General features: G+C 34.6%; 7 protein-coding genes across 10 annotated transcripts; 3 read left to right on the top strand and 4 right to left on the bottom strand.

Moving 5' to 3' along the window:
• Positions 1-2,091: 2,091 nt before the first annotated feature.
• Positions 2,092-2,964, bottom strand: LOC104725573 (uncharacterized). The gene has a single exon (XM_010444248.2). It carries the CDS (start codon positions 2,755-2,757, stop codon positions 2,203-2,205), a length of 555 nt encoding a protein of 184 aa, XP_010442550.1. The 5' UTR covers positions 2,758-2,964; the 3' UTR covers positions 2,092-2,202.
• A 1,248-nt stretch (positions 2,965-4,212) lies between these two features.
• LOC104725572 (11-beta-hydroxysteroid dehydrogenase 1A) lies at positions 4,213-6,048 on the top strand. Its single transcript, XM_010444247.3, has 6 exons — positions 4,213-4,474; positions 4,619-4,811; positions 4,927-5,012; positions 5,107-5,238; positions 5,315-5,479; positions 5,569-6,048. The coding sequence occupies exons 1-6, from the start codon at positions 4,292-4,294 to the stop codon at positions 5,860-5,862; spliced, it is 1,053 nt and encodes a 350-aa protein (XP_010442549.1). The 5' UTR covers positions 4,213-4,291; the 3' UTR covers positions 5,863-6,048.
• On the bottom strand, positions 5,927-7,742 carry LOC104725571 (11-beta-hydroxysteroid dehydrogenase-like 4A). 2 transcript variants are annotated; one of them, XM_087473885.1, is made up of 7 exons: positions 7,454-7,742; positions 7,174-7,366; positions 7,007-7,092; positions 6,695-6,826; positions 6,399-6,527; positions 6,208-6,315; positions 5,927-6,109 (listed from the first exon to the last, which is right to left on the bottom strand). In XM_087473885.1, exons 1-7 carry the CDS (start codon positions 7,634-7,636, stop codon positions 6,050-6,052), a joined length of 891 nt encoding a protein of 296 aa, XP_087330011.1. In that variant the 5' UTR covers positions 7,637-7,742; the 3' UTR covers positions 5,927-6,049. The 2 variants fall into 2 exon arrangements, with proteins under 2 accessions (XP_087330011.1, XP_010442546.1); XM_010444244.3 differs by having other exon boundaries at positions 6,072-6,315.
• Positions 7,743-8,026: 284 nt separating this feature from the next.
• On the bottom strand, positions 8,027-10,332 carry LOC104725570 (SUMO-activating enzyme subunit 1B-1). The gene is made up of 10 exons (XM_010444243.2): positions 10,066-10,332; positions 9,762-9,813; positions 9,469-9,664; positions 9,308-9,387; positions 9,111-9,227; positions 8,956-9,006; positions 8,794-8,860; positions 8,611-8,714; positions 8,411-8,515; positions 8,027-8,328 (listed from the first exon to the last, which is right to left on the bottom strand). Exons 1-10 carry the CDS (start codon positions 10,146-10,148, stop codon positions 8,227-8,229), a joined length of 957 nt encoding a protein of 318 aa, XP_010442545.1. The 5' UTR covers positions 10,149-10,332; the 3' UTR covers positions 8,027-8,226.
• A 2,324-nt stretch (positions 10,333-12,656) lies between these two features.
• On the top strand, positions 12,657-15,328 carry LOC104725569 (squamosa promoter-binding-like protein 13A). The gene is made up of 4 exons (XM_010444241.3): positions 12,657-13,142; positions 13,734-14,235; positions 14,341-14,474; positions 14,558-15,328. Exons 2-4 carry the CDS (start codon positions 13,775-13,777, stop codon positions 15,061-15,063), a joined length of 1,101 nt encoding a protein of 366 aa, XP_010442543.1. The 5' UTR covers positions 12,657-13,142; positions 13,734-13,774; the 3' UTR covers positions 15,064-15,328.
• A 1,077-nt stretch (positions 15,329-16,405) lies between these two features.
• Positions 16,406-16,898, bottom strand: LOC109127550 (uncharacterized). Its single transcript, XM_019232496.2, has one exon. It carries the CDS (start codon positions 16,772-16,774, stop codon positions 16,571-16,573), a length of 204 nt encoding a protein of 67 aa, XP_019088041.1. The 5' UTR covers positions 16,775-16,898; the 3' UTR covers positions 16,406-16,570.
• A 704-nt stretch (positions 16,899-17,602) lies between these two features.
• LOC104725568 (CBS domain-containing protein CBSCBSPB5) lies at positions 17,603-21,411 on the top strand. 3 transcript variants are annotated; one of them, XM_010444240.3, is made up of 15 exons: positions 17,603-17,949; positions 18,035-18,211; positions 18,453-18,633; positions 18,743-18,875; positions 18,969-19,139; positions 19,257-19,335; positions 19,458-19,571; positions 19,664-19,730; positions 19,809-19,914; positions 19,997-20,055; positions 20,219-20,328; positions 20,412-20,530; positions 20,621-20,706; positions 20,796-20,885; positions 21,005-21,411. In XM_010444240.3, the coding sequence occupies exons 2-15, from the start codon at positions 18,066-18,068 to the stop codon at positions 21,182-21,184; spliced, it is 1,641 nt and encodes a 546-aa protein (XP_010442542.2). In that variant the 5' UTR covers positions 17,603-17,949; positions 18,035-18,065; the 3' UTR covers positions 21,185-21,411. The 3 variants fall into 3 exon arrangements, with proteins under 3 accessions (XP_010442542.2, XP_087331803.1, XP_087331804.1); XM_087475677.1 differs by lacking the exon at positions 17,603-17,949 and having other exon boundaries at positions 18,035-18,156; XM_087475678.1 differs by lacking the exons at positions 17,603-17,949; positions 18,035-18,211; positions 18,453-18,633; positions 18,743-18,875; positions 18,969-19,139 and having other exon boundaries at positions 19,256-19,339.
• The last annotated feature ends 1,676 nt before the right edge of the window (positions 21,412-23,087 follow it).

Here is a 23,087-nt window from a genome sequence, read left to right as displayed (position 1 = left end):
ATCTCTTTTGTTGAGCCATATGTATACCAATATATTTGTCTTGTGAGAAACTTGGTATGCATTTGTCTCTTTTGGTTTGTATTATGAATCATCGGTTAATATGACTTTATTGTCTCAATCTTGTTTTTGTTGTATTTTACAATATTGGTTTCATAATATTTTGAGAAACAGGTACCAATTTCAATTTAAAACATTTACAAATTTGTTTTCCACAACACATTAGTCGCTAAACAGATGTAATATGAGGCATAATAGAATGGTAGCCAAATAGTTGTAAATCAGTAGCAAGTATGTTACGACTACTTTACGACTAACAAGCAAAAATACTGTACATCATGGTTAGTCGTAAATTCGTCGTAACCGAGTCTTCAAATGTTACGACTACACAACGACTCCTTTACAACTGCCTATATAACTGCTGGTTAATCGTAACCCTGTCTTATCGTAGTCGTAATAGTTTACGACTCTGTTACGACTACGTTATTTTGTCGTAGCGTAGTCGTTAAATAACGACTATTTTTACGACTAATTCTTTTACCGACTAAGGATTTACGACTACATGTTTTAGTCGTAACTGAGTCGTAAATAGCAAATTAGCGACTACTTAACGACTCCTACCGCAGTCGGTAATAGCCTGTTTTCTTGTAGTGTAACTATCTATATTAACATTTTTGAAGTATATTTTGTGTTCTAATCTTTTGTTTGTAAGATTCTCATAATTAATCTTTAGCAGAGCCGGCTTTGAGGCCAAGCAAGCCAAGCATGTGATTGCGGCCGTTTATGGATAAGTTTTCGGTCCTATATTTATTGAAATTTCCTTTAACTCAGTTGGTAAAAGGTGTAAATATTGATGTTGAGGTAATGGGTTTGAGGCTTGGTGTCAACTATTTTTGCTTCATTTTTTGTTTTTCGTTAATTTGTTAGCCTAAATTTTTTTTAGCCATTTGAATAAATACTAAAAGTTAGAAGGAATATTTGTAGTAAAATCATAAGTCTTATCAAGAATGTTAATCAGAATATCTTATCTTTCTTAATTACAATTTCTTTTATGAAAATATCCATATAAAATCAAAATTTAAATAACATAACATTTTATTATCAATACACTAAAATATATATAACATTATATCATCTATATTAAAAATAAAAAAAATAAACTAATCAATTATATTATAAAATCATAAAAATTATATGTATAAAAAAAATTATCTCGTGGTGTACCCTTATTAGATCTACTTCTATATATATTCTATTGCACCAACAAAACCACCAAAATAAGACTAATGAGTATCATTTCGTAAATTTGAAGTTATTCCACACTCGCCATCTATGCCGGATGAGGTGTTAATGTCATTTCCAAATCAAGTTACCACCATTTCCTTTATTTAAAGAAACTTAAACATATAAATATCCAAGAGGGGGGAGGGAGGGGGATAAAATAGTCGGTAATACGATTTTTTTTGTCCACACAAGGTAATCAATTTTTTTTTTTCTTTTCTTTTTTCTTGACCGCATAAGGTAATCAATCTAGTGTTATACATTTCACAAAATCTCAATGCATACTAATTATTTATTATTTTGTATTGTTTATTTTAAAACTAATTGCAATTATTTTTTTCACCAATCGAATATTATTTTGTACCTCTTGTTTTACTTCACTTGTCCTGCAAATATATTTTTTCCTTATAAATCGTAGTTGAATCGTAGCATACTATAAAAACGTTTGTCCCATACAATAAAATATACTGTCACTATTCAGACCCTTTAACTTTGAGCAAAATTCAAATTAAAACATTTGGAGCAAAAAGACTTACTTCTAACCAATTCTTTCATTTAGTCCTCAAATCACATTTTTAAAAAAGGTTTACAAAATTTTATGGAGCACTTGCACCCACACCACTATTAAAACATCTGCCTCTCTAGTCTTAATCATGTTCGAACCTTTTACTTTTCAACAGGTACTTATGTAGTCTCACAAATCATATTCATTCGCACAACCACAATCATTACTCTGCATACCAATACAATACCAATGAATCCTATAGCTAGGTACCTCGTAAAAATTATAACTGCGTTTGGTTATTTTAATTGTCAAAAAGTTTGCATTTGTTATTATATTAATTGGTTTCTTGGTAACACAAAATGCTTTTTCTCCTCATTTGGCCATGTATTACTATCTACAAGAAAACATATGATATACGGCTACCGCCTATGATGTAAAAGCCCAATTTCAAGCCTCCTCTGTCTGTTCACACGAGCGATCAGATCATCAGCCCTCTGGTTCAATGGATCCATATTGTGCAACGGACTAAGCTTCCATCTCTTACCCTCGTCGAGCCTCGGTCGATGAATATTCTCTTTCGAAAATCTGTGACATCCCATTTCTACCCTCACGTTCCCATGAGACCACGAGTCACAAAATTGGCTTCTCACACTGAATTCTTTGCATAACTCGCTAGCTGGAAGAGAAGATCTTGAACTAGACATCCTTGATTCTCCGATGAGGGTGATCACAATGACATTTGTCAGAATGAATAAAACCTTAGGGTTTAAGATGTAGTATGTAATAACTCTAGGGATGGTGAGCAAGAAACTGTTAACAACTTGAAGCCAAAGCGGGCTAAAAAATACTATAACGCAAAAAACAACTACAAGAATAGAAAACGAAAGCCGATCAAAAAATTGAAGAAATGGCTTCTTGTAGGTACTTAATCCGTTGTTATATCGGGTCTCTTGCATGGCGATTACGTTATCCATTATCACCACACTAAAACTAGCTATAAGTGTAACCAAGGTTTGCTAAAAAAGATGGAAATATATCTTGATCAAGAAGAAGTAACAAAGAAAACTTTAGTGTTAAAGGATAAGAATGTGACTGGACATGAAATAGCTCGACTACTTTGCGATAATACTTATAGTGCGTGTGTGCTTGCATGCAGCATGAGGTATGATATAAGCTTAAGGGTTCTTCATCGTTAAGATTAAACTAATCACATGCCCGAGCATTTTATTTTACTTAGTTTAGCTCTTGGTAACCATGTGGGCGAGCAAACACTTTTGAATTATTAATTGCCTTTTCTACTAATTTTAATATTTTGTTGTCTTTCACCAAATCCATTTTCAAATGCGTAGTTTAACTTGGATGTAGAGGACCAATCCTTAAAGCTGCATTAAAGCATGTTGAGGACCAATTCTTAAGATGGTATACTTTTTTTACGTGCACACGTCGAAAGTAAAAGTGATGTGCTTGTCTTTTCCTCCCAACTATCAAATGTGTAGAATTATATATTTACCAGTGGAACCGAAAGTCTAAAGAATATATTAAATACAAAAAAAAAAAAAGACATGATCAGTCCTTCCTATGAAATTTCATTCATGTTAGGAATTCAAATATATTTATATATCTAGCCCTATAACAATATAATTTACAACTTAACTACAGTATATATTGTACGAAGAAGGGTTCGTGTTCATAGCAATAAAACTAAAAACATAAAAACAAAAATAAGAGAAACTAAGTCAAGGATATTTTTTTGGCTACGGTCACGGTTTCTCAAAGTCTCTGTTTTCTCCAACTTCAGTTTAGGATGGGTTCCGTAGTCTTTTAGGGGAAATAAAACGTGATGAGAAAAAGTTTAGTTTCGGATGCCCTCTCATATATGTGGTAGTTCGTATCTGTTTTACGAGCCCAGCCCACCATGTCCATAAGTTCTTCAACGTCCTCAAACATCGAGATCTGCGTTGAACGACAATCATTCTATACTTCATAAATATTTCCCAACTTTCAAATATTGTCTAAAATAACATTGACCTGATTTTATCAAAAGTATTTTTGATATTTAGTTTCTTTTGTGAACAGAAATTTTTTTGATTTGTTAATTAATATTCAGGATTGGCATCATAATGAAATCACTTAATAGTGATATTTTTCTAAAATAATTCGTTAGTAATATAATACAAAAGACATAATAACTAACGCGCGTGGTTAGGAGACGACAATAACTTAGTGGAAAGAAAAATTGATCTTATCTAGCAAAGATGTTAAGTGGATAACAAGAAGAACAGGTCGTCGACGTGCGTTTTCCACATCTTGACACAACGTGTCGTCTCGTTGCCATGCAATGTTGCCACACTACCATCTGATCTTCGTGTCTTGTCTCTATTCGTCCCATCACCGTTTGTGTCTAAAATCCAATTTGATTTTGGCGATATATATTCAAACAACGTACGTATAGATCATATTCGATAAGAGACATTATCATATTATGCGTATTGTGTTTTGATCGAAAAAATGGAATTGATAAACGATTTCCTCAATCTAACTGCGCCTTTCTTCACCTTCTTTGGTCTCTGCTTCTTCTTGCCTCCTTTTTACTTCTTTAAGTTCGTGCAGTCTATTTTCTCGACCATTTTCTCGGAAAATCTTCACGGGAAAGTTGTTCTTATCACTGGTGCTTCCTCCGGCATTGGCGAGGTTTAGTTATAAACCTTTTTATTTGATAATTAGTTATAGAACTTTTAAATTTCTTTTAATTAATAATTGTAGACCTAAAACTAATAATTAATTAGTTAGAATATTATTCATTTGATCTGTTTATTACGTGTATTACATTATCAGCACTTGGCATATGAGTATGCAAGTAGAGGTGCATGTTTGGCCTTGACCGCTCGAAGGAAGAACCGTCTAGAAGAAGTGGCAGAGATTGCTCGTGAAATTGGATCTCCCAATGTTTTCACCGTTCATGCTGATGTCTCCAAACCTGATGATTGTAGACGACTCGTTGATGACACCATCACCCATTTCGGTAGATGTAAGTCAGGGCTAACTAATCAAACGTGCATGGTCAAAACCGACCATTTTTTAGTTACCATTCAAGCTTTGTTCCGGATAACAAAAGAGAAATTGTCTTCCTTTGGTCTTTGCAGTGGATCATCTTGTAAATAACGCTGGGATAACGCAGATCTCGATGTTTGAGGACGTTGAAGATATAACCAGGAACAAAGCAGTTTTGGTAATGTTATAACTATGATGATTTATAAAATATTAAGCAAGAAATTCTAAACAAAATATTCCAATTCCAATGAATCTTTTGTGATTTATTTTAGGATACTAACTTCTGGGGGTCAGTTTATACTACTCGTGCTGCGCTTCCGTACCTTCGACAAAGCAATGGTAAGATCGTGGCTATGTCGTCCTCTGCAGCGTGGCTAACGGCTCCAAGGATGAGTTTTTACAATGTAAGTCAATATATATATACACTTTTTTCTTAGTAAAGTAAGCTCTATAGGGACTGAGAAACATTATACAAATTAGGCAAGCAAAGCAGCTTTGTTGAGCTTCTTTGAGACGATGAGAATTGAACTTGGTGGCGATGTACACATTACAATCGTCACACCTGGTTATATCGAATCCGAGCTCACACAAGGCAAGTACTTCTCCGGTGCAGGCGAGTTAATAGTCAACCAAGACGTCAGAGATGTGAGTCATATCTAACGTCCTTAAACAATTATTGTTGAATTATGTGTTGTTAGTGGTAATTTAATGTTTGTTTGTTTTCCCGGGACTAGGTTCAAATAGGACCATTTCCGGTAGCATCCGCATCAGGATGCGCCAAGGCGATAGTGAATGGTGTGTGCCGCAAACAGAGATATGTGACAGAGCCATCGTGGTTTAAGGTGACATATCTTTGGAAAGTGCTATGTCCCGAGTTGATTGAGTGGGGTTGTCGGTTATTGTATATGACTGGAAGTAGTATGTCCGAGGAAAATGCTCTCAACAAGAGGATCATGGACATTCCTGGTGTGCGTAGTGCTCTGTACCCGGAATCTATAAGGAGGCCGCCGGAAATCAAGTCGGAGTAGAGTGAGGTTGATTACATAATAAATAGATGAGAAGTACGTATCTTAGAATATGTGCAATCAGTAATAATAATCAAACATGTAGGTTTGTTTTTGTGAATGGTAGTACTTTTGACTATGTATATTAACACTTATCTGTGTCTTCAAGAATAAGTAAGTTGCCTAATACAAAACATGCTTGTAGAACAAGTCAATTCTCTTCTAGATATGTATTGTCCGAACCAAATGTCTTGAGTTTTATTTTATTGTTCTGCAATCACATGAAAACAATACAACTGGTCAATTCCTTTTAGGCTTAGAGATCAAAAGCTCAGGGCAGATAGCACTAAGCCAGAATAGGACACGAACCCACGACGGCTCTGCTACAAAGGTTTTCCCTCGGCAGATTCCATTAATAACGGCTTTGGCGCATTCCGCTGCTGACTCGATGGCCACAACTTGCGACCAGTCTTGTTTCTGCAAGGAGACATACAAATTGTGACAAACACAGAGATAAAAGAGGAAACAAACGTTTTGTAAATATGATTATAGTAAAATACCTCAGTCAAAAGGTCCGGGTTGGCATTTCCGTTATCGATTAGACCCGGAAACACGATCGTCACACCAATTTGTGGATGAAGCTCAATCCTAAGAGTCTCGTAAAAGTTTATCATAGCTGCTTTGCTTGCCTGAATCAAAATGTTTTAACATTAATTACGTTACGGCCAGTTATAAGTTCAAACGTTAAAAGTACTAAAACAAACGCTCCATGTAAAAAAGTTTTTTTCCAAATAAATTTCACATATTATTCAAAAAGAAAAAAAAATTAGAGAAATGAATAGTAAGAAGCATTTACAGCATATATGCTCATCCTTGGCACTCCACCCCATCCAGCAGGCGATGCAACCGCTATGATCTTTCCTTTGGTTTTCTTGAGATGCGGTATAGCAAAATGCGTCGCATAGACCGGTCCCCAAAAGTTAGTATTCTGCAAATTATTCACAGAGTTGAAATGTGCAAGTTCACAGAGATTACTATGGAGTATATAGTGTATAAAATTTCTTTTTTTCAGGCAGTAAGATTTGACTACTATACTAGATTATATGGAAGTTCATAAACCTCTAGAAAAAGGATTAAGTATGCATTAATTATATCAAAAAAAATATACCACAATGGGAAGAACATCCGAAATTTCTGAATAGTCCTCGAACATTTTGGCCTCCATAATTCCCGCATTGTTCACCAGGTGATCCACTGTTCTTCATTTTGTTTAGATTCTTATATTGTTTAAGCAAGAAGCAATATTACTTATTCAAATAATCGCGACTAACTCACGTCTTCCAAACCGAGCGATGGTTTCTTGAACGAAATGTTTACAGTCTTCAATGACTGAGACATCACCACGAACCACGGCAACGTCCGGTGAACCAAGCCTGCGGCACCTGTCAGCCACCACCCGCAGACGGTCCTCTCTCCGAGCTACCAATGTCAAGTATGCTCCTCTACGCGCGTACTCATACGCGAGGTGCTACACCATTATTAAGTAAACTTGAATCATTAAATAAGGCTTTTCTTGGTAACTTTGATGAAACGAGGGATAGCTAAATTAACTAACCTCACCAATTCCTGAGGAAGATCCGGTAATGATGACGACTTTTCCATTGACTTTCTCGGACTCTTTGTATCTTCTTATGAAGCTGAGGAGCTTGAAGAATATTGAAACTGGCATAAACACTAAAAGAAATGAAACCGTGATCATAGGAAGAAAGATGTTAAGGATCTTGTTGAACAGAGCCATGTCCTTGACTTTTGTGATTGAATCCTCCTTCGCCAAAAGTTCCTTGCTTATACAAATTATACAGACTTTCGAGTTTTCTTCTGTTTGAATGTCACTGTCTTAATTAATATTTAACAATCAAGGGTAAACGAATCTCCAAATCATAATATGGTATCTTTTCTATGTTCAATCTTTGTCCTCATCCAACCAATGTTTTATCAAATATTTTTCTCAAATGTGGACAAATTTTTGGTTCCCAATTCCAACTATGTTTGTTTAAAATCTCACTGTAACTACAGAGTATGTCAAATCCATAACAACGTCACTCTTACGCTCTCAAATGTTGCAGTTAATTATAGATATGCCACTGACAAAATGATAACTTCTCCAGAAAAGCCGAACCCGACAGAATTTAGAACCAATACATTCACATAGATTGGATTATAAAGTAGCTAGTGGATTTCACATTGTCTTTTAAACCGAACCAAGTTAGTAGATACAAAAGACAAGGAGCCAAGTTCTAAGCACTCTAATACAATCTTCAACAAGGAACTAACTTACTAAGAGCAGCATTTCACGGCACTTTTAAGGATTAGAAGTTGAGGCGAGGCTTAATGGGCTATGTCCTCGATTACACCTTTCCCATCCTCTGCATCAAAGTAGAAGAAGTTTTTCAACGGCTCTCCTTTGCCTGATATAACTTTTATCACCTCCTGTACATGCAATACAAGTTTAAGTCAGCTAAATGCTTATCTATATAACCAAAAAAGTCCTCATTGAAGAGAGATAACAAACCTGTCCTAGAATCCCTCCAATGATGGCACAAGCTGGTGGGAATTCTGTGTTACCAGATACAAGTCTCTCCAAGAGGCTATCTGGAATATGATTCTCGCTAACCGACTGTTGCGACACATAGGATTCAAAGTTAAGTGGCAAAGTCTGTTCTTTGTTATCTTTATTCTAGAGCTTTACAAATAAGGTTTATAGAAACTTACATTTCCATCACAGAGTTCGTTTTTGAGTTTTAAGACTCTTGGGAGATCAGACAGCGAACATTCTCCAGGTTTACGCCCTTCAGTTTCCTCAAATAGTTCTATCACTGCAAGAATATCACGAAAACAAGATTAGTTATGTAGGAAGTAACCAAGCTTTCAGTTATTAGATGTTGTAACCAAGACCTCTCATTGCAAAGTAGAGCTTCGCTGTTCTCCTTGGAATCGGTTTCCATGGTACTGAAACTGCTTCCTGGAGGAAAAAAAAACAGCCAATAGATTTAAAATCCTATTGCTTCTCATACAAATGTATGATCTGAGCAACTAAGAAGTCGAGTTTCTTTGTACCTCAAAACTCGGAAACGTTAGTTCACATTCCACAGTTTCATCAAGTTTTTTCTATGAAGCCAAAAAACAAAAACAAAATTGCAAAGTTAACGTATCATCATATACCAACAACGCATGCGATATACAGCTGTCAAAAGACTCAACGAGATAAGTACCTTTGTGTACTTATAATTCTGCAGGTCAACAAATATTTCACCACATGAACCTCTACAATCAACTGTGTAGAACGCCACACGTTTGGTTAGCTTCCTACATTTCTCATTTACAGCTTTCTGCATAACAAAGCACATTATCTAAAGTTATGTACATAGCAACGAAATAAATCAATTGGGCAAAGGAGGGTATACAGTACCTTAGTAGCTCGGGAACTGTAGCCAATAACCACAACATCAAACTTCTCGAAAAAATCAACACCAAGTGTTGACAAATCACCTGAGAATATATACGATATTACAATCATTTCGTTTTTCTTATTCTCAGAGATTAGATAGAAACAAAGAAAGGGAGAGAAACCTTTTTCAATTGAAACATGGACCATAGGATTAAATTCCTTAAGTGAATCACAACAAATCTCAGCTACGGTTTTGCCCGCATAAGCATTCTCATCAGGAAGAATCAAGAAGTTTGCGTTGAAGGCTTCCTCTGTAACCAACCGATCATCCAACAGAGTAACACTACCAACTCCTGCCAACACAATGTTCTTACAAAACTGCCACCAAAGAGAAACCAAGTAAAACGCCCACTCCTACTACATACAAATTCACTAAATAAACAATAAAGATGAGAACTTTCAAAGTAAGAGCTACCTCAGCAACAGTCCCCTTTATTCCAGATACCAATACATGAGATTTACTCAATCTGCAAACATAACAACAGAACAGATCAAATCCAAAGAAACACTTATCCCAAGAGAAGCTCTAATCAAATTGAAACTGCTTAATTAGACAATTTAACTCAAAAACCCAGAAAGAGATTAATTGATTGTGGAAACAAGAAACCCTTCAGGAGTTTGAAAGCACTCACACAAAACCAACCAAGCGACTCATAACAGCAAATGAAAAACAGGTTCTTGCTTACAGCCATAGAAGTTAGATTCCAATGTAAAGTTACCTCCTTTGAGCACCAGCTCCCCAAACCCTAATTTGGCGGTCGTATAGAGCAGTTTCCTGCTCCGTCAGCTCTTCTCCGTCCATTCTCGAAAGCTGAGCTTTTTGTGAAACCCTAGCAGCGAGTTCTGTCTCAGAGATGATCAAAACCCGCGCATCTATGAAGAAGAGATGATGATGTTTCGGAAGAGAGTCGCTGAGTTTTGTTGGTTGTTAGTTAACCGGAAAATACCATTACATGGTTTGGCCCGGTCTGTTATTAAAATGGGACAATTTTATAAATTTTAAATCCATTAAAGAGTAACACAAATTACCACCAAATTAACTATTTCGAAAAGTTAAAACATTTAAAGGCATTTCTTAAATTCCATATGTTCCAAAAATATCACCAAAAGTTTTGGTTTTACTAAACTTTAAATATTAAACCTTACCCAATAAAAAAATATACTCTTAATGTAAAATGGTTAACCTTAACCTAAAAATTAAATACAAAATTTCTTGAATATGAATAGTTGGGTTTGTAGTGGTTTAGAAAAACTAAAATTTTTATGGTATTTTTGGAACATATATATAGTTAACAAATTTTGAAAATGTGGTATATTGAGAAATTCTCTAAATTTTAGTTGGTAGTTGATGATAATTGGGTAATTTGTTTCAGGGTTCTGTTTTTCATTTTTTTTTTTTCCTTTTGACAAAGATATTATACTATTTTCTCTAACAAATGAGAACTAGTTTGAGGCTAGCTTTGAGTAGAAAAAAAAACAAAAGAAAAAAAAATGATGTCAAAAAATTACTAAAGTGTGACATGTGATTGTGAACGTAAGTCAAAGAAATAACGCGTATGGGGGGAAAGAGAGAAGAAAAAAAGAAAAAAAAAACAGAAGAAGATGATGTCTAATGCGAAGCACAACATTCACATGCTATGTTTTTTCCGTAATCAACTAAGCATCTTATATAAGTACCTTTTACTTTTACTTTCCAAAAGATCTATAAAAATCTCACCATAAGTTTAAAGTAAGTTTTTTGGATGGTTAAAAGAAGAGAGTAAAAACTTTGGATTATCATCACAAGCTAGTACGACCTATTTGGACTGATTATGAGTTAGTTGAATGACAACAATCCCCTATATAATAAAACGGAAGTACAACAACGTTGTTTTGTAAACTATATAATTTTAATAAGTTTGTTATAATAGGTTATGGATTAAGTTTTATATTATTTGTATAGTTTGTATTTAGTATTTCCAAAAATCTTAAAGAGAATATTCTAAAGAATCATTTGATATCATCTAACTTACCATATTAATTTTCTTTATTAAATTATTCATCAAATAAAATCCTTTAATATCTAACTTAACAATTTAATTTGTTAATTATTATTATACTTCACCTCTCATTTTTATATATAAGTCTATTTTGTGAAACAAATAAATTATCATATTATTTATTATAATTAAAAAATAGTTTTATTTTCAGATATATCATAAGTTAAATTTTTAAAAACATATATAAATGATTCAATCTATAAAATATTCAATTTTTATTAATATTATTCTTTAAAAATAATATCTATTGTATTCAAATTTTTACTGAGTAACGGGTGAAACTTTAAATATTTAAATTCAGTTTCATACTTTTTGCTGAATTTTATAATTTTATATAATATAATAAACTTTAAATAATTTATTTTTAAATATTTTTAAAATATTAAAACTTGATATTAAAGTTAGAAACTATAAACACTCTAAATTGGTTTGTTATAGCAATATCAATAATATGTCACTATAATATGAAAGAATTTAAAAAAACCAAGTATATTAAAACAAAAAATATAACAATATATTAAATTATTCATAATATAATAACTCGCTTTTTAAAAACCAAATTCACAAAATTATGTCTTATAATGACATTCAAGTCATGAGGTAGGATATACATTGTTGAAATAACTTCAAGTACATAAACTAAAACAACATATTAAAATGTTATTTTAAAATAGAAAATATATAAAATATTGTATAAAATAAAATTTAACTAGTGTTATAGCACGGGTACTTATCTAGAATCATTAACAATATAAAACTTACAAAATAAGTGTCTTTTTCAAATCATCATATTTAGCATATGATTTTTTTGCATAATATTTTATCCAAAATTTTTTAAAAAACAATCACATAAATTATATTTTATTAAAAAATTATAATATAAATTAAATTAATTTCAACACATGCTCAAAGACGGGTCTTAATCTAGTGATACATTTAAAACGCCAAATCATAACACAAAATCCAAAACTAATATATTTTATATGACAGTACAAATATGTTGGGTTTTGCTAACCAATATGTAACAGTATAAAAACTACACACATATTTAAGTCAAAAATATTATGGTAACTTATTGTTAACTTATCAGTTTACAGTTATTTCACTATAATAATGGAATGTAGTTTATGGATAAGGTCTGTAGGATTCAAGATTTTTGAGTATTTTGAATATTTACTTCAAGCATTTAAACTATGTCTGTCTCTATAGTCTTTTAGCCTTTTGCTCTGTTCATTCATAATTTAATCGGATGTTCAGAGACTTCAGACTTTGTTGAAATGGCAGATTGAAAAAAAAGAAAGAAAAGTAAACAAAAAGACTAAAAAGTTAGCAAAAGACCAAACAACAACAGCTGTCACTTTCCTCAATTTCTTCTTCTTCACTTTGTTCATCTCTCTCTCTCTCTCTCTCTCTCTTACTGACTCAAAGTAAATAAAAATGATATCCAATAAACCCTAAATCAGGTAAGCAAAGAAACAATTAAAGTAAGCAAATCATTCCTTAACTTAGTAATAGCAATAATTATCAATTTACTCTCTCTCCATCTCTATTTCTATCTCTGTATGTCTCTCTTATTGCATTATTGATGCAGCAGCCACACTTGTTGTCTCCACTTTCTCTTGCTACTTACTACAAACCCTCCATCTTCTCTTTCTTTTTCTTTTATTTCACTCTTTGTTCCAATTTTTTAAAACATATTTTTCTCTATTGGAGAGTTTCTTCTACTGACTGACTCTACTGGTAGGTGTATGGATTTGGTAAGCTTTCTCAACTCTTCCTTAATTCTATATAATTTTTTCTTTTACATGTTTCCATCTTTCTTTAATCTTTATTGCATTTTTTTTAAAAAATTCTTGTTTGGAATTGAGTAGACAACAAAAAAAGAAGATGAAGAAAGGCTTTTTATTATGATGAAGTGAAAAAAAAAACTCAAAACTGCAAATTTATTCTTTTTTTTTTTTCTTGTTTTTGCTTTGTTCCCATTTCGTGGGATCTGTTTCTAGTTCTATATTTCTGCACTTCCTATTTCGTTTTTACAGTACTATAAGTTTGCCTTTTTTGGGATTTCTTTTTTTTTTTTTTATATATATAAAGAAAAATATATAGAAAATGGTGTTAAAGAGATTCAACTGTAATTTCAGTGTACCCTTTAAATTCACATACCTTTGTGTTAGCTTTTTTTGCTTCTGCTTCTCTTATTTTTTTTTTTCCTTCATAAATGTTGTAAAATTAAATTTTTGTGTTTAACAGTTGTTCTTGGTGTTTTTTCTTGAATTTAGAGTAACCATATAAAAAAGGAGAAATCTTGAGATTGTGGTTTGTGTTTGCGTGTTGTTTCTTATTTACAGTGAGTTAAGAACCAAGAAAGAAAAAAAAGACAATCTTTAAAATGGATTGGAACTTCAAACTCAGCTCTGGGTATTTATCTGGGTTTGATCAAGAATCTGTACCGGATTTATCACCAATGGATGGTTCGATCTCGTTTGGTGGGTCATCATCATCATCAACACAGCCAAAAGGGGATTTTTCATTTGATCTGAAACTTGGAAGAAACATTGGCAACTCTTCCTCTGTTTTTGGTGATACAACAGAGCAAGTGATGAGTCTAAGTAAGTGGAAAGAGAGCGTTGTAGCAAAACCAGATAGTTCAAGAAGCTTGAGTTCGAAGAGGACAAGAGGGAATGGTCTTGGAACCAACCAGATGCCGATTTGTCTTGTTGATGGATGTGATTCTGATTTTAGTAACTGTAGAGAGTATCATAAGAGACATAAGGTTTGTGAGGTTCATTCTAAGACTCCTGTGGTTACAATCAATGGCCATAAGCAGAGGTTTTGTCAACAATGCAGCAGGTAACTCTCTTTGTTTCAAGATTAGTTGTTGGTAGTTAAGCTTCTTGTTGTGTTAGTGAACTTGTTTTTTAAGTCATGACAATGTTAACATTTGTGTCTAATTAGGTTTCATTCTTTGGAAGAGTTTGATGAAGGGAAGAGAAGTTGTAGGAAACGTCTTGATGGACATAACCGAAGAAGACGGAAGCCTCAGCCTGACCATATGACTCGTCCTGCGAACTTTTTTACCGGCTTTCAAGGTTCTTGCTTTCAGCAAACTTGGTTTCTTGGATCCAATAGACCTTTCCTGGTTGATAAAGAAGCATTGTTTTATATTTTTCAGGTAGCAAATTGTTTGAGTTTTCGGGTGGTTCACATGTGTTTCCAACTACATCTATGGTGAATCCGAGTTGGGAAAATAATCTTGTAAGCGTTGCTGTGGCCGCCAATGGTTCGAGTTACGGGCAGAACCAGAGCTATGTTGGTTCTTCTCCCGCAAAGACAGGGATAATGTTCCCAATCTCTTCGTCTCTGAACAGCAATAGAAGCACAGGGAAACAGTTCCCTTTCTTGCAAGAAGAAGAAGAAAGCTCTAGAACAGCATCGTTGTGTGAGAGAATGACGAGTTGCATCCATGACTCTGATTGTGCTCTCTCTCTTCTGTCATCCTCCTCGTCGTCAGTCCCTCATTTGCTTCAGCCACCACTCTCTTTGTCCCAAGAAGCAGTAGAAACAGTTTTCTACGGGTCGGGGTTGTTTGAGAATGTGAGTGCAGTCTCTGATGGATCGGTTATATCAGGTAACGAGGCTGTCACTCTTCCTCAGACGTTCCCGTTTCACTGGGAGTAGTAGGTAGGTAGAATCACAAAGATCTCTATGTGTCTCTCTCCTCTTCTCCTTCAATTTTCGATGTTTTATGTCATCATTGTTTATGTTAAATGCTGAACTGTGGGTGTTTAATGACATTTTGTTAGTTGATCTGTAGTTTGTATTGGTCGTGTAGCCTCCACTTAGCTGCAAGGTAACAGTTGAGAGTAGATAACTCTTTATGTACACATCTTATTTCAAGTATAGAATTTTAGAGCCAGACTTATCCTTTTGGCCTTTTGGGTTATATGCATTTTAAAAACATTTCAAATCTAAGTTAACTTTGTTTCGGTTAGATATATGGCAAAAGATTTAAATATGGATTTCCCAACTTGTTTACTCAGAGGATTTGTTTTGTTTTTTTGTTTGTAATTTTTTTAAACTAGTGATATTATTAATTTGTGAACTCAAGTCAATTGGTTAAGTTCGAGTAAACAACATTAAATGGAAGTCAGATTGAACCAAAGCTGGGTACGCAGTTAGTTGTTGGCCGGTTTTAGTAGTTTGTTAGTCAAAACAGAACAGGAAGAGCATATAAGAGTCTTAGTTGTGTGAAGATCTTCTGATGTCGTCCTTGTAATTGTGAACCTTCGGAGTTGTGGAGCTCTCGATGAGATTGTAAACTTAAGGTAGTTGATAAGATTGTTAGTCACCCATCTTCTTTATCCTTGTTTCAATTCTGTTCTGGAACTGGAACAGAGCATGTTCGATTGATTTGTTCATCGAATGCGAATGGTTTTATTATGAGTATAGAGTATTAAGCTCCTGGTTAAGGTTCATGCAAGATTTGCAACAACTGATATCAGAACGTCATGTTGTAGATTCAGTCATTCAACGGCTTATACTCAGGAGTGGAGTGGGATCAGTTCAATTATAGCTATTTTTGTCATTGTTTTTGGCGAAAACATAAAACAGATATAATAGAAATGGCTGCTGAGATGTTCCAAAGAGATTCATATTATATACGCCTATGTTTGTTGCCCTGTCTTTTTAGGCTAAAATTTTAATAACATTTGAAATAATTTTTTGTACTCTTAACTTACCAAATTTCGTAATAAAAATGGAAAATCGGTCAACTCTCCATTTTGTCATAACGCGAAATTTCGAAACAGGTTTGAGGTTTGTTATATGCATCGCCAGTTTTTTTGTTCTTCTTCTTTCATTTTTGGTAAGTGAATTATTTTTGCTATCATTTTAAGTTAGTACTAGATTAAGACCCGTGGGTTGAAATTCATTTTATTTACATTATAATTTTTTTATAAAATATAATTTATGTTGTGTACTTCCGTTTTATTATATAGGGAATAACATACGGCACAAAACATTAGCATAATAATCATGTGAATAATATACGAAAATATGGTAAAACTGATAATATACAAAAGGTAAGAAAAAAAAGAAGCATATATATATATATATATATATAATATAGGTAATAATAATAAGGTAAGAAAAAAGTATAAATATTGGTGAAAGTTACGTAGAATTATTAAGTGCCTGGAAAGTGGATGACGACGGTGAAGACAGTGACGAGGCCGAAGTAGATGAAGGCGTGGAGAAGGATTGAGTATCCGCTCGTTTCCATCTTCCCGAAGTCTACAAAGTGGTTGTTGCCCGGAACCTGAAACAACAATCCCGGCGTCAGAACCACAAACAACACCGTCGCCACCACCGCCGCAACCCAATCCGACATTTTCCTGTCCTTATATTTGTTTGGTATCCCAACGAAAGAGAGAGAGAAAGAGAGAAGTTATATTAAAAAGAGAGGGAGAGATAGAGAAGTTATATTACTTGCGTTGGTGATATTGAAACCTTGGGGTACCGTACGGTTGGTGAAATGGCATAATACTAATATGGCTTGGTGTTATACGACAATAAATGTCGTGGTCAAACTGTGGGTTGATGACTTGGCCTGTGGTTAATGTCCTGCGAGATTCGTTAGACGATGGTTGAGTGGTCTCTCTCATTTTTTTTTTTTTTTTTTTTAATATGGTTAAACACTTAATCATTGGGCCGGGTCACGTTGACTAAAAGAAGTTAGAAAATTTTCATTGTCAGTGACGGGGTAATTACTAGCTAGTAGTCTAGTAAATAGGAATCGAAATTTCAAATTTATTAACGAATATGATATAAGCACATTTTTCATGCATTTATTAGAAGCGTCTTTGGTCTTCTTTTTTTTTAATATTTTTCTTTTATTTTCTTTGGGTTGTAGGTTTTTTTTTATCATCAAGTCATCAATACCCATAGATTATAATATTAGTATAGTATAATAGGTTTAACTTAATGACATAAGCTAGGGGAAACAGTGGCTATAGCCACTCTCATATAAACATATTTAATTAGTGTATATTCTATGTTGTCCTCTTTAATACTTGTACTCTTTAAAGTTTAAAGGTTCATATGTATTTCTTTTAACCAATACTCAAAAATTTATAATTATTCCTTTTTTATATATAGTTGTTGTCCGAAACAAATTTGTTTAGTTTATTTATTAGTCTTAAATACCATCCCTCACATTGTATAAACAAGCTTGTTTTTTTTTTTTTTTTTTTCTGGGTCAAACAAACAAGCTTCTGATAAGGAGAGAAGAACAAAAACATAGCGTCGTCGTTCCCGCGTGGCAGTAGTACCAATCCAGCAAATCGCAAGGGCAAATATGTAATCAACTATTAGCTGATTGGCACATGAAGAAAAGTTCCACCACGGATTTATTTTTTTTTATTTGTTGGTCTGGCATATTGCTTTCCCTCTCCTTTGGGTCTTTCTCTTCCAAATCATCCTTAGAACCACATTTATCAAATCCCAAATCCTCGATCGATAAATTTGTTTTCTCTGTGAATATCTAATTTTTCGAAGATTGTTTCGGTAAGTTCCAATGTAATCGTATTCAAATCGTCGTATATCTGAATTTTTTTTTATGGTTGATGATGATGATGATGATGATTGTCAGAATTTTGGACGAAGGAGATCAGATAATTACAATGGCAAACCATGGTGTTGGTTCGTCTAGAAAAAGTCTATCTTTCTCTGGTAATTCATTTCAAGGGAGGAAGAAAAGTTCTGAGAACGAAGGTGGTGGTTCTGACCTTCTCCCACGAAGATCTCTCACATCTTCTCGTTCTTCCATGTAACTTAATTACCCCTAAAAAAGCTCTTAATTTACATTTTTGACACACTTTTATATAATTGTTGGATTCATTAGGCGTGAGTCTTCTTCTGTTTATTTGTATTAATGGCCTGGCAGGAGGATATACTTGGTTAATTTGTTGGCTGTTGGTTGATTCAGTGTTCTTCATTGTTGGCTATTTAATTTCAGATACATGTTTTAAAAGTGTATGTATATGTTTGCATGTTTTGTTTTGTTTTAGAAGCTTGAGTGGGGAAAGGAGTGGAGAGAGAACTGTAAAGAGACTTAGGTTGTGTAAGGCCCTTACCGTACCGGATAGCACAACTTTATTTGAAGCTTGCCGAAGGATGGCTGCACGTCGCGTTGATGCCTTATTGCTGACTGATTCTAATGCATTGCTTTGTGGGATCCTTACTGACAGGGTAAAATATTCCATCAACCAGTTTCACTGCAAAAAAATATTCTCTGGATTTTTCTCTCTTTTGTAATTGGTGGCTTGAATAAATCTTTGTCTCTCTTTTGGTTTTGAAGGACATAGCAACAAAAGTAATTGCTAAACAACTCAACCTTGAAGAAACACCTGTATCTAAAGTTATGACCAAGAACCCTGTTTTTGTTTTGTCTGACACTATTGCTGTGGAAGCTCTTCAAAAGATGGTGCAAGGTTTGTTATATATGCTTAATTAGGGGAACACATTTCTTTCTTGTTCTTTCATATGTTCTTTTCCATGGTATGAACTGACAAGTGGATCTGCAGGCAAATTTAGACATTTGCCGGTTGTAGAGAATGGAGAAGTTATTGCACTTCTCGATATTGCAAAGTGTTTGTATGATGCAATTGCTCGCATGGAAAGATCTGTTGAGAAGGGTAAGGCCATTGCTGCAGCTGTTGAAGGCGTTGAAAAGAACTGGGGTACATCTATCGCTGGTATATCTCCATTTGATTCCTTCACTACTGCAGAACAGCTTTAAATTGTCTTCTTGCATGCATAGGTTGTGTTTAAACTTAAAGTTGTGTCTCTTATTGCTTTTTTGTTGGATACAGGACCAAACATTTTTATGGAGACACTTAGAGAACGAATATTCAAGCCTTCACTTTCAACTATAATTCCAGAGAATACAAAGTAGGTAATATCTCCTTTAAAATCTGTGATCATTCACTTTGATCTTATTATTCTTAATACTTTTTTTTTATTAAAGAGCAATGCAAAGCTTAACGAGTATATTTGGAAATTAAAACGTACAGAGTTTTAAAAGTTGGATTGGATGAGACGGTGTTAGGAGTAACCATGAAGATGGTTGAATATCAGTCTAGTGCAGCCATGGTGATGGTTGAAAACAAATTAGTAGGGATTCTTACGTAAGTGTCATATGAGCCCTTGTTCTGTTACTTTGGTTTTGTTTCAAACTTTTCTAGTGAAGCTTTGATATTGAATAGTGAATTTTTGTTAGTTCAAAGGACATCTTGATGCGGGTGATAGCTCAAAACCTTCCTCAAGAGACAACTACTGTGGAGAAGGTAATGTTTTCCTTAAGTCAGCCCTTCCTTAGATTTAAATCAGTTCTCATTTCCTGTCTCTGTTGATTCTTTATATAGGTTATGACTCAGAATCCAGAATCTGCAACTGTTGATATGGCTATTGTTGATGCCTTGCATATCATGCACAATGGAAAATTTCTGCATCTTCCTGTATTAGATAAAGGTAACAAAAACGTATGCAAAAACGGACTTTGAGCAATAAAGTATATTTCAGCACTAGTCTAATGTTGATGATTTCAAAACAGATGGAGATGTTGTTGCTGTGATTGATGTGATCCACATAACTAATGCTGCCGTTACTACGGTAAAACTTTTTTTCCTTTATTATTCTCTTTTAGTTGAAGTCGGAAACATGAGACAAGATCGATAAACAATCCGAGAAATGACAGAACATGATGTATTTGTTGTTGCCATTCTTGTTGAGAATCTTCTTTTGTTATAAGCTCTCTTTACTTCCTTTTGACAAGGCTGGGAGTACGGCTGGAATAAATAATGAGACAGCAAACTCAATGATGCAAAAGTTTTGGGATTCAGCTATGGCTTTGTCTCCTAACGAAGATGGAGATGAAACTAGGAGGTTTTCTACTCATGTTCCTATGAACCATTTAGTTTTGACCGTAGCCTGGTTTCTAAAACTGAACCATATATATGATTTTGCAGTGAGGAAGAATCTTTGAAATTATCTTCGGAGATAGAAGGGACAAAATCATTCTCATATCCTAATACATTTGCTTTCAAACTCCAAGATAGAAAGGGACGAATGCATAGATTTATGTGTGGTACGTTAACTCATAACACTTGAAAAATAGGATACCTTTTATGCCAATGCTGCAGAGTCCATTAACCTTATTTTTACTTTCTAATTATAGAAACACAGAGCTTGACAACTCTGATAACAGCAATCCTACAAAGGATGGGGGATGACATTGAGCCTGATAACTTGCCTCAGATAATGGTACATAGTTATTATTCGAAAACTTTTTAAACAAACGAGAAGAGGAAAAGTTCTGCTTCTGTTCTTGACATGTTTTGTGGTGTGTATAGTACGAAGATGAAGACAATGACAAAGTCGTTTTAGCATCAGATAATGATCTTGGAGCTGCTGTAGAACACGCAAAATCAATAGGCTGGAAGGTAATAAATTGTAGATCCATTCTATTTGGTTCAAGAACGTGCTTATTTTTTCGGTTTGGTTAATGTGGATTTTGTGTTAAAGAAGTTTATATTTTGGTTTGGGATTCCAAATGGTGCAGGGTTTGAAATTGCATTTGGACTACACAGAAGGGAGAGGGCACATGAGAGGTTTAAGCGCAGTGGATATGGACTACGACCAGTCAAACTCATGGGCAGCCGCTTACAAGACGGTTGCAGCCGGGGCTGCTCTTGCTGCTGGACTTGGAGTTTTGGTGTACCTTAAACGCCACTCAAACTAACAGATTCTTTTTTCGGGAGGTACAAAGTTGAATGCTTTTGCAAACCAAATTTTCAAACCAAAGCTTGCGAAGTAGACCTCTTCATTAATTCGTGTTTGTTGTTTTTGAACTTGTTGCTCATCATTATGCTTACTTGTTTTTCAACCTTACACATGAATTGTATATAAATAAGTGAACATTTATTTGTATTGACGGTGATTTGTTTTTTTTAAGGTTGATTTGGTAAATGTTTGGACACTTCAAAAGTTTATATTTTCTTCAGAAGTTTGATATGTAAGAATGCATAGATTTATGTGTGGTCAAGAGAGAACAACACCGACGTTTCTCTTATTTATGAGCCTTTTGAAAGCAAAGAGAGATTTTTTGTAAATGTGGAACTTTGTATTATTATTTCAGCTCAAAGTTTACAATGCAGCTCTTGGCTTATTTATACACTCGAACATAAGCCCTAGTGCTTACACTTTTCACGATCAGCTTACACATATGAATCAAGGGTTGTGAAAGGATTTGACAGCTTGATGATTGGCTGATCATTTGACTGCTTTAGGACTGCTTTAGTTGTACGGCCTGGACACGCGGCTACCTCCTTCCCTTTGTCGATCTTATCTTTAGTTGATGATTTCTCAGACGCAGCTTCCTCCTTTGTTCCTTTAGTTTTGTCTTGGAGTGAAGCTGTCTCGGTTTTGTCTTTTGGTGAAGGGATAGCCGTTGGAGTCAACCGTCGGACTTGTTCAACCTTGGTGGGCTTCGCATTCTTGTTTATACGGCCTATTTCTTCCTTTGTCAAAATGACGTCGTTTTGCGTCTTTGTTGGATTTGGAGCAAGCAAATACTCTGCTTCCAGTGGAGGCTTCATTCTGATGTTGCTAACATGTTAATAGGTAATAGGAATTTGTCCTCTTCCTAAGAGTCTATGACACTTCTCTGGAATAGGTACAATGGTACCACCAAAACCTAAAGGCAAGGCCAATGCTAAGGCCAACGCTGCAGAACCGAAGGCTAAGGCTAAAGCCACTGCACCCAAGCCTAAGTTTAAGGCTGCAGCACCCAAGCCAAAGGCCACAACACCCAAGCCTAAACCTGCAGCACCAACGCCACCAAGGCCTAAGGGCAAGGGTCGCAGGGATCGCGAATACTTCTTTCATAGAGGCGATAAACGCAAGTTGGTCTTAAAGATCTTCAAACAATTCTGGAATGAATGCTATGACATTGCCACTACTAGGCATTTGGATGCTTTTTGTAGGCTAGAGGGGTTTTTAGGCAATGATGAGTTCTTGTCTATTCCAGAAGTGATAGACTTGATGCCTAGGGGAAAATTAACTAGGGTTCTCTGAACGATTTGTATGTGTTGACAGACGTTTTTGAAAAAGGAACCGTCTTAAAGAGTGTTAACCCTCTGACTTTTCACTATGCAACTACAGCGAAAGCACCTGCAACCGATGTCAAAAGGTACAAAGCTGTAGTCACACATGAACTTAATGATAGCTATCCGGACACCAAAGAAACCAAAAATACTGGTGGTGAAACCGGTGAAAAAGATATGTTTGAAAAGTATCTGGAGGAGTCTGTCAGATTGTTACCAACAGCCTCTCGTCTCCTCAGTGTGAAAAAAGTATTTGGCAGTAACAAATACTGATTCCTACATATAAAATGTAACTATGTTGACTCTATATCTTATCATCCTTAATTTTGACGTCATTACATTAGTGGATCGAGATTAGTGACTCTCTTATTTTTTCTAAACATTTGCCAATAAAAAAAATGGAAGGTTGTAATAAAGAATTGAGGCGGGAGAGTTTGGAATTTCACGTTTTTTCTTCTAACGCTCCAGGTATGCAAAAAGAACAGTTTGGGGATAACATCATTATGCTTTCTTTAAAACAATTATATATATAAAAAGAAT

The sequence above is a fragment of the Camelina sativa genome, chromosome 11, assembly GCF_030686135.1.
Source record: "Camelina sativa cultivar CO46 ecotype springtype chromosome 11, ASM3068613v1".
In the NCBI taxonomy this organism is placed as follows: Eukaryota; Viridiplantae; Streptophyta; class Magnoliopsida; order Brassicales; family Brassicaceae; genus Camelina; species Camelina sativa.
Note: the sequence above shows the minus strand (reverse complement) of the source record. Positions and strands in the feature narration are given on the sequence as shown.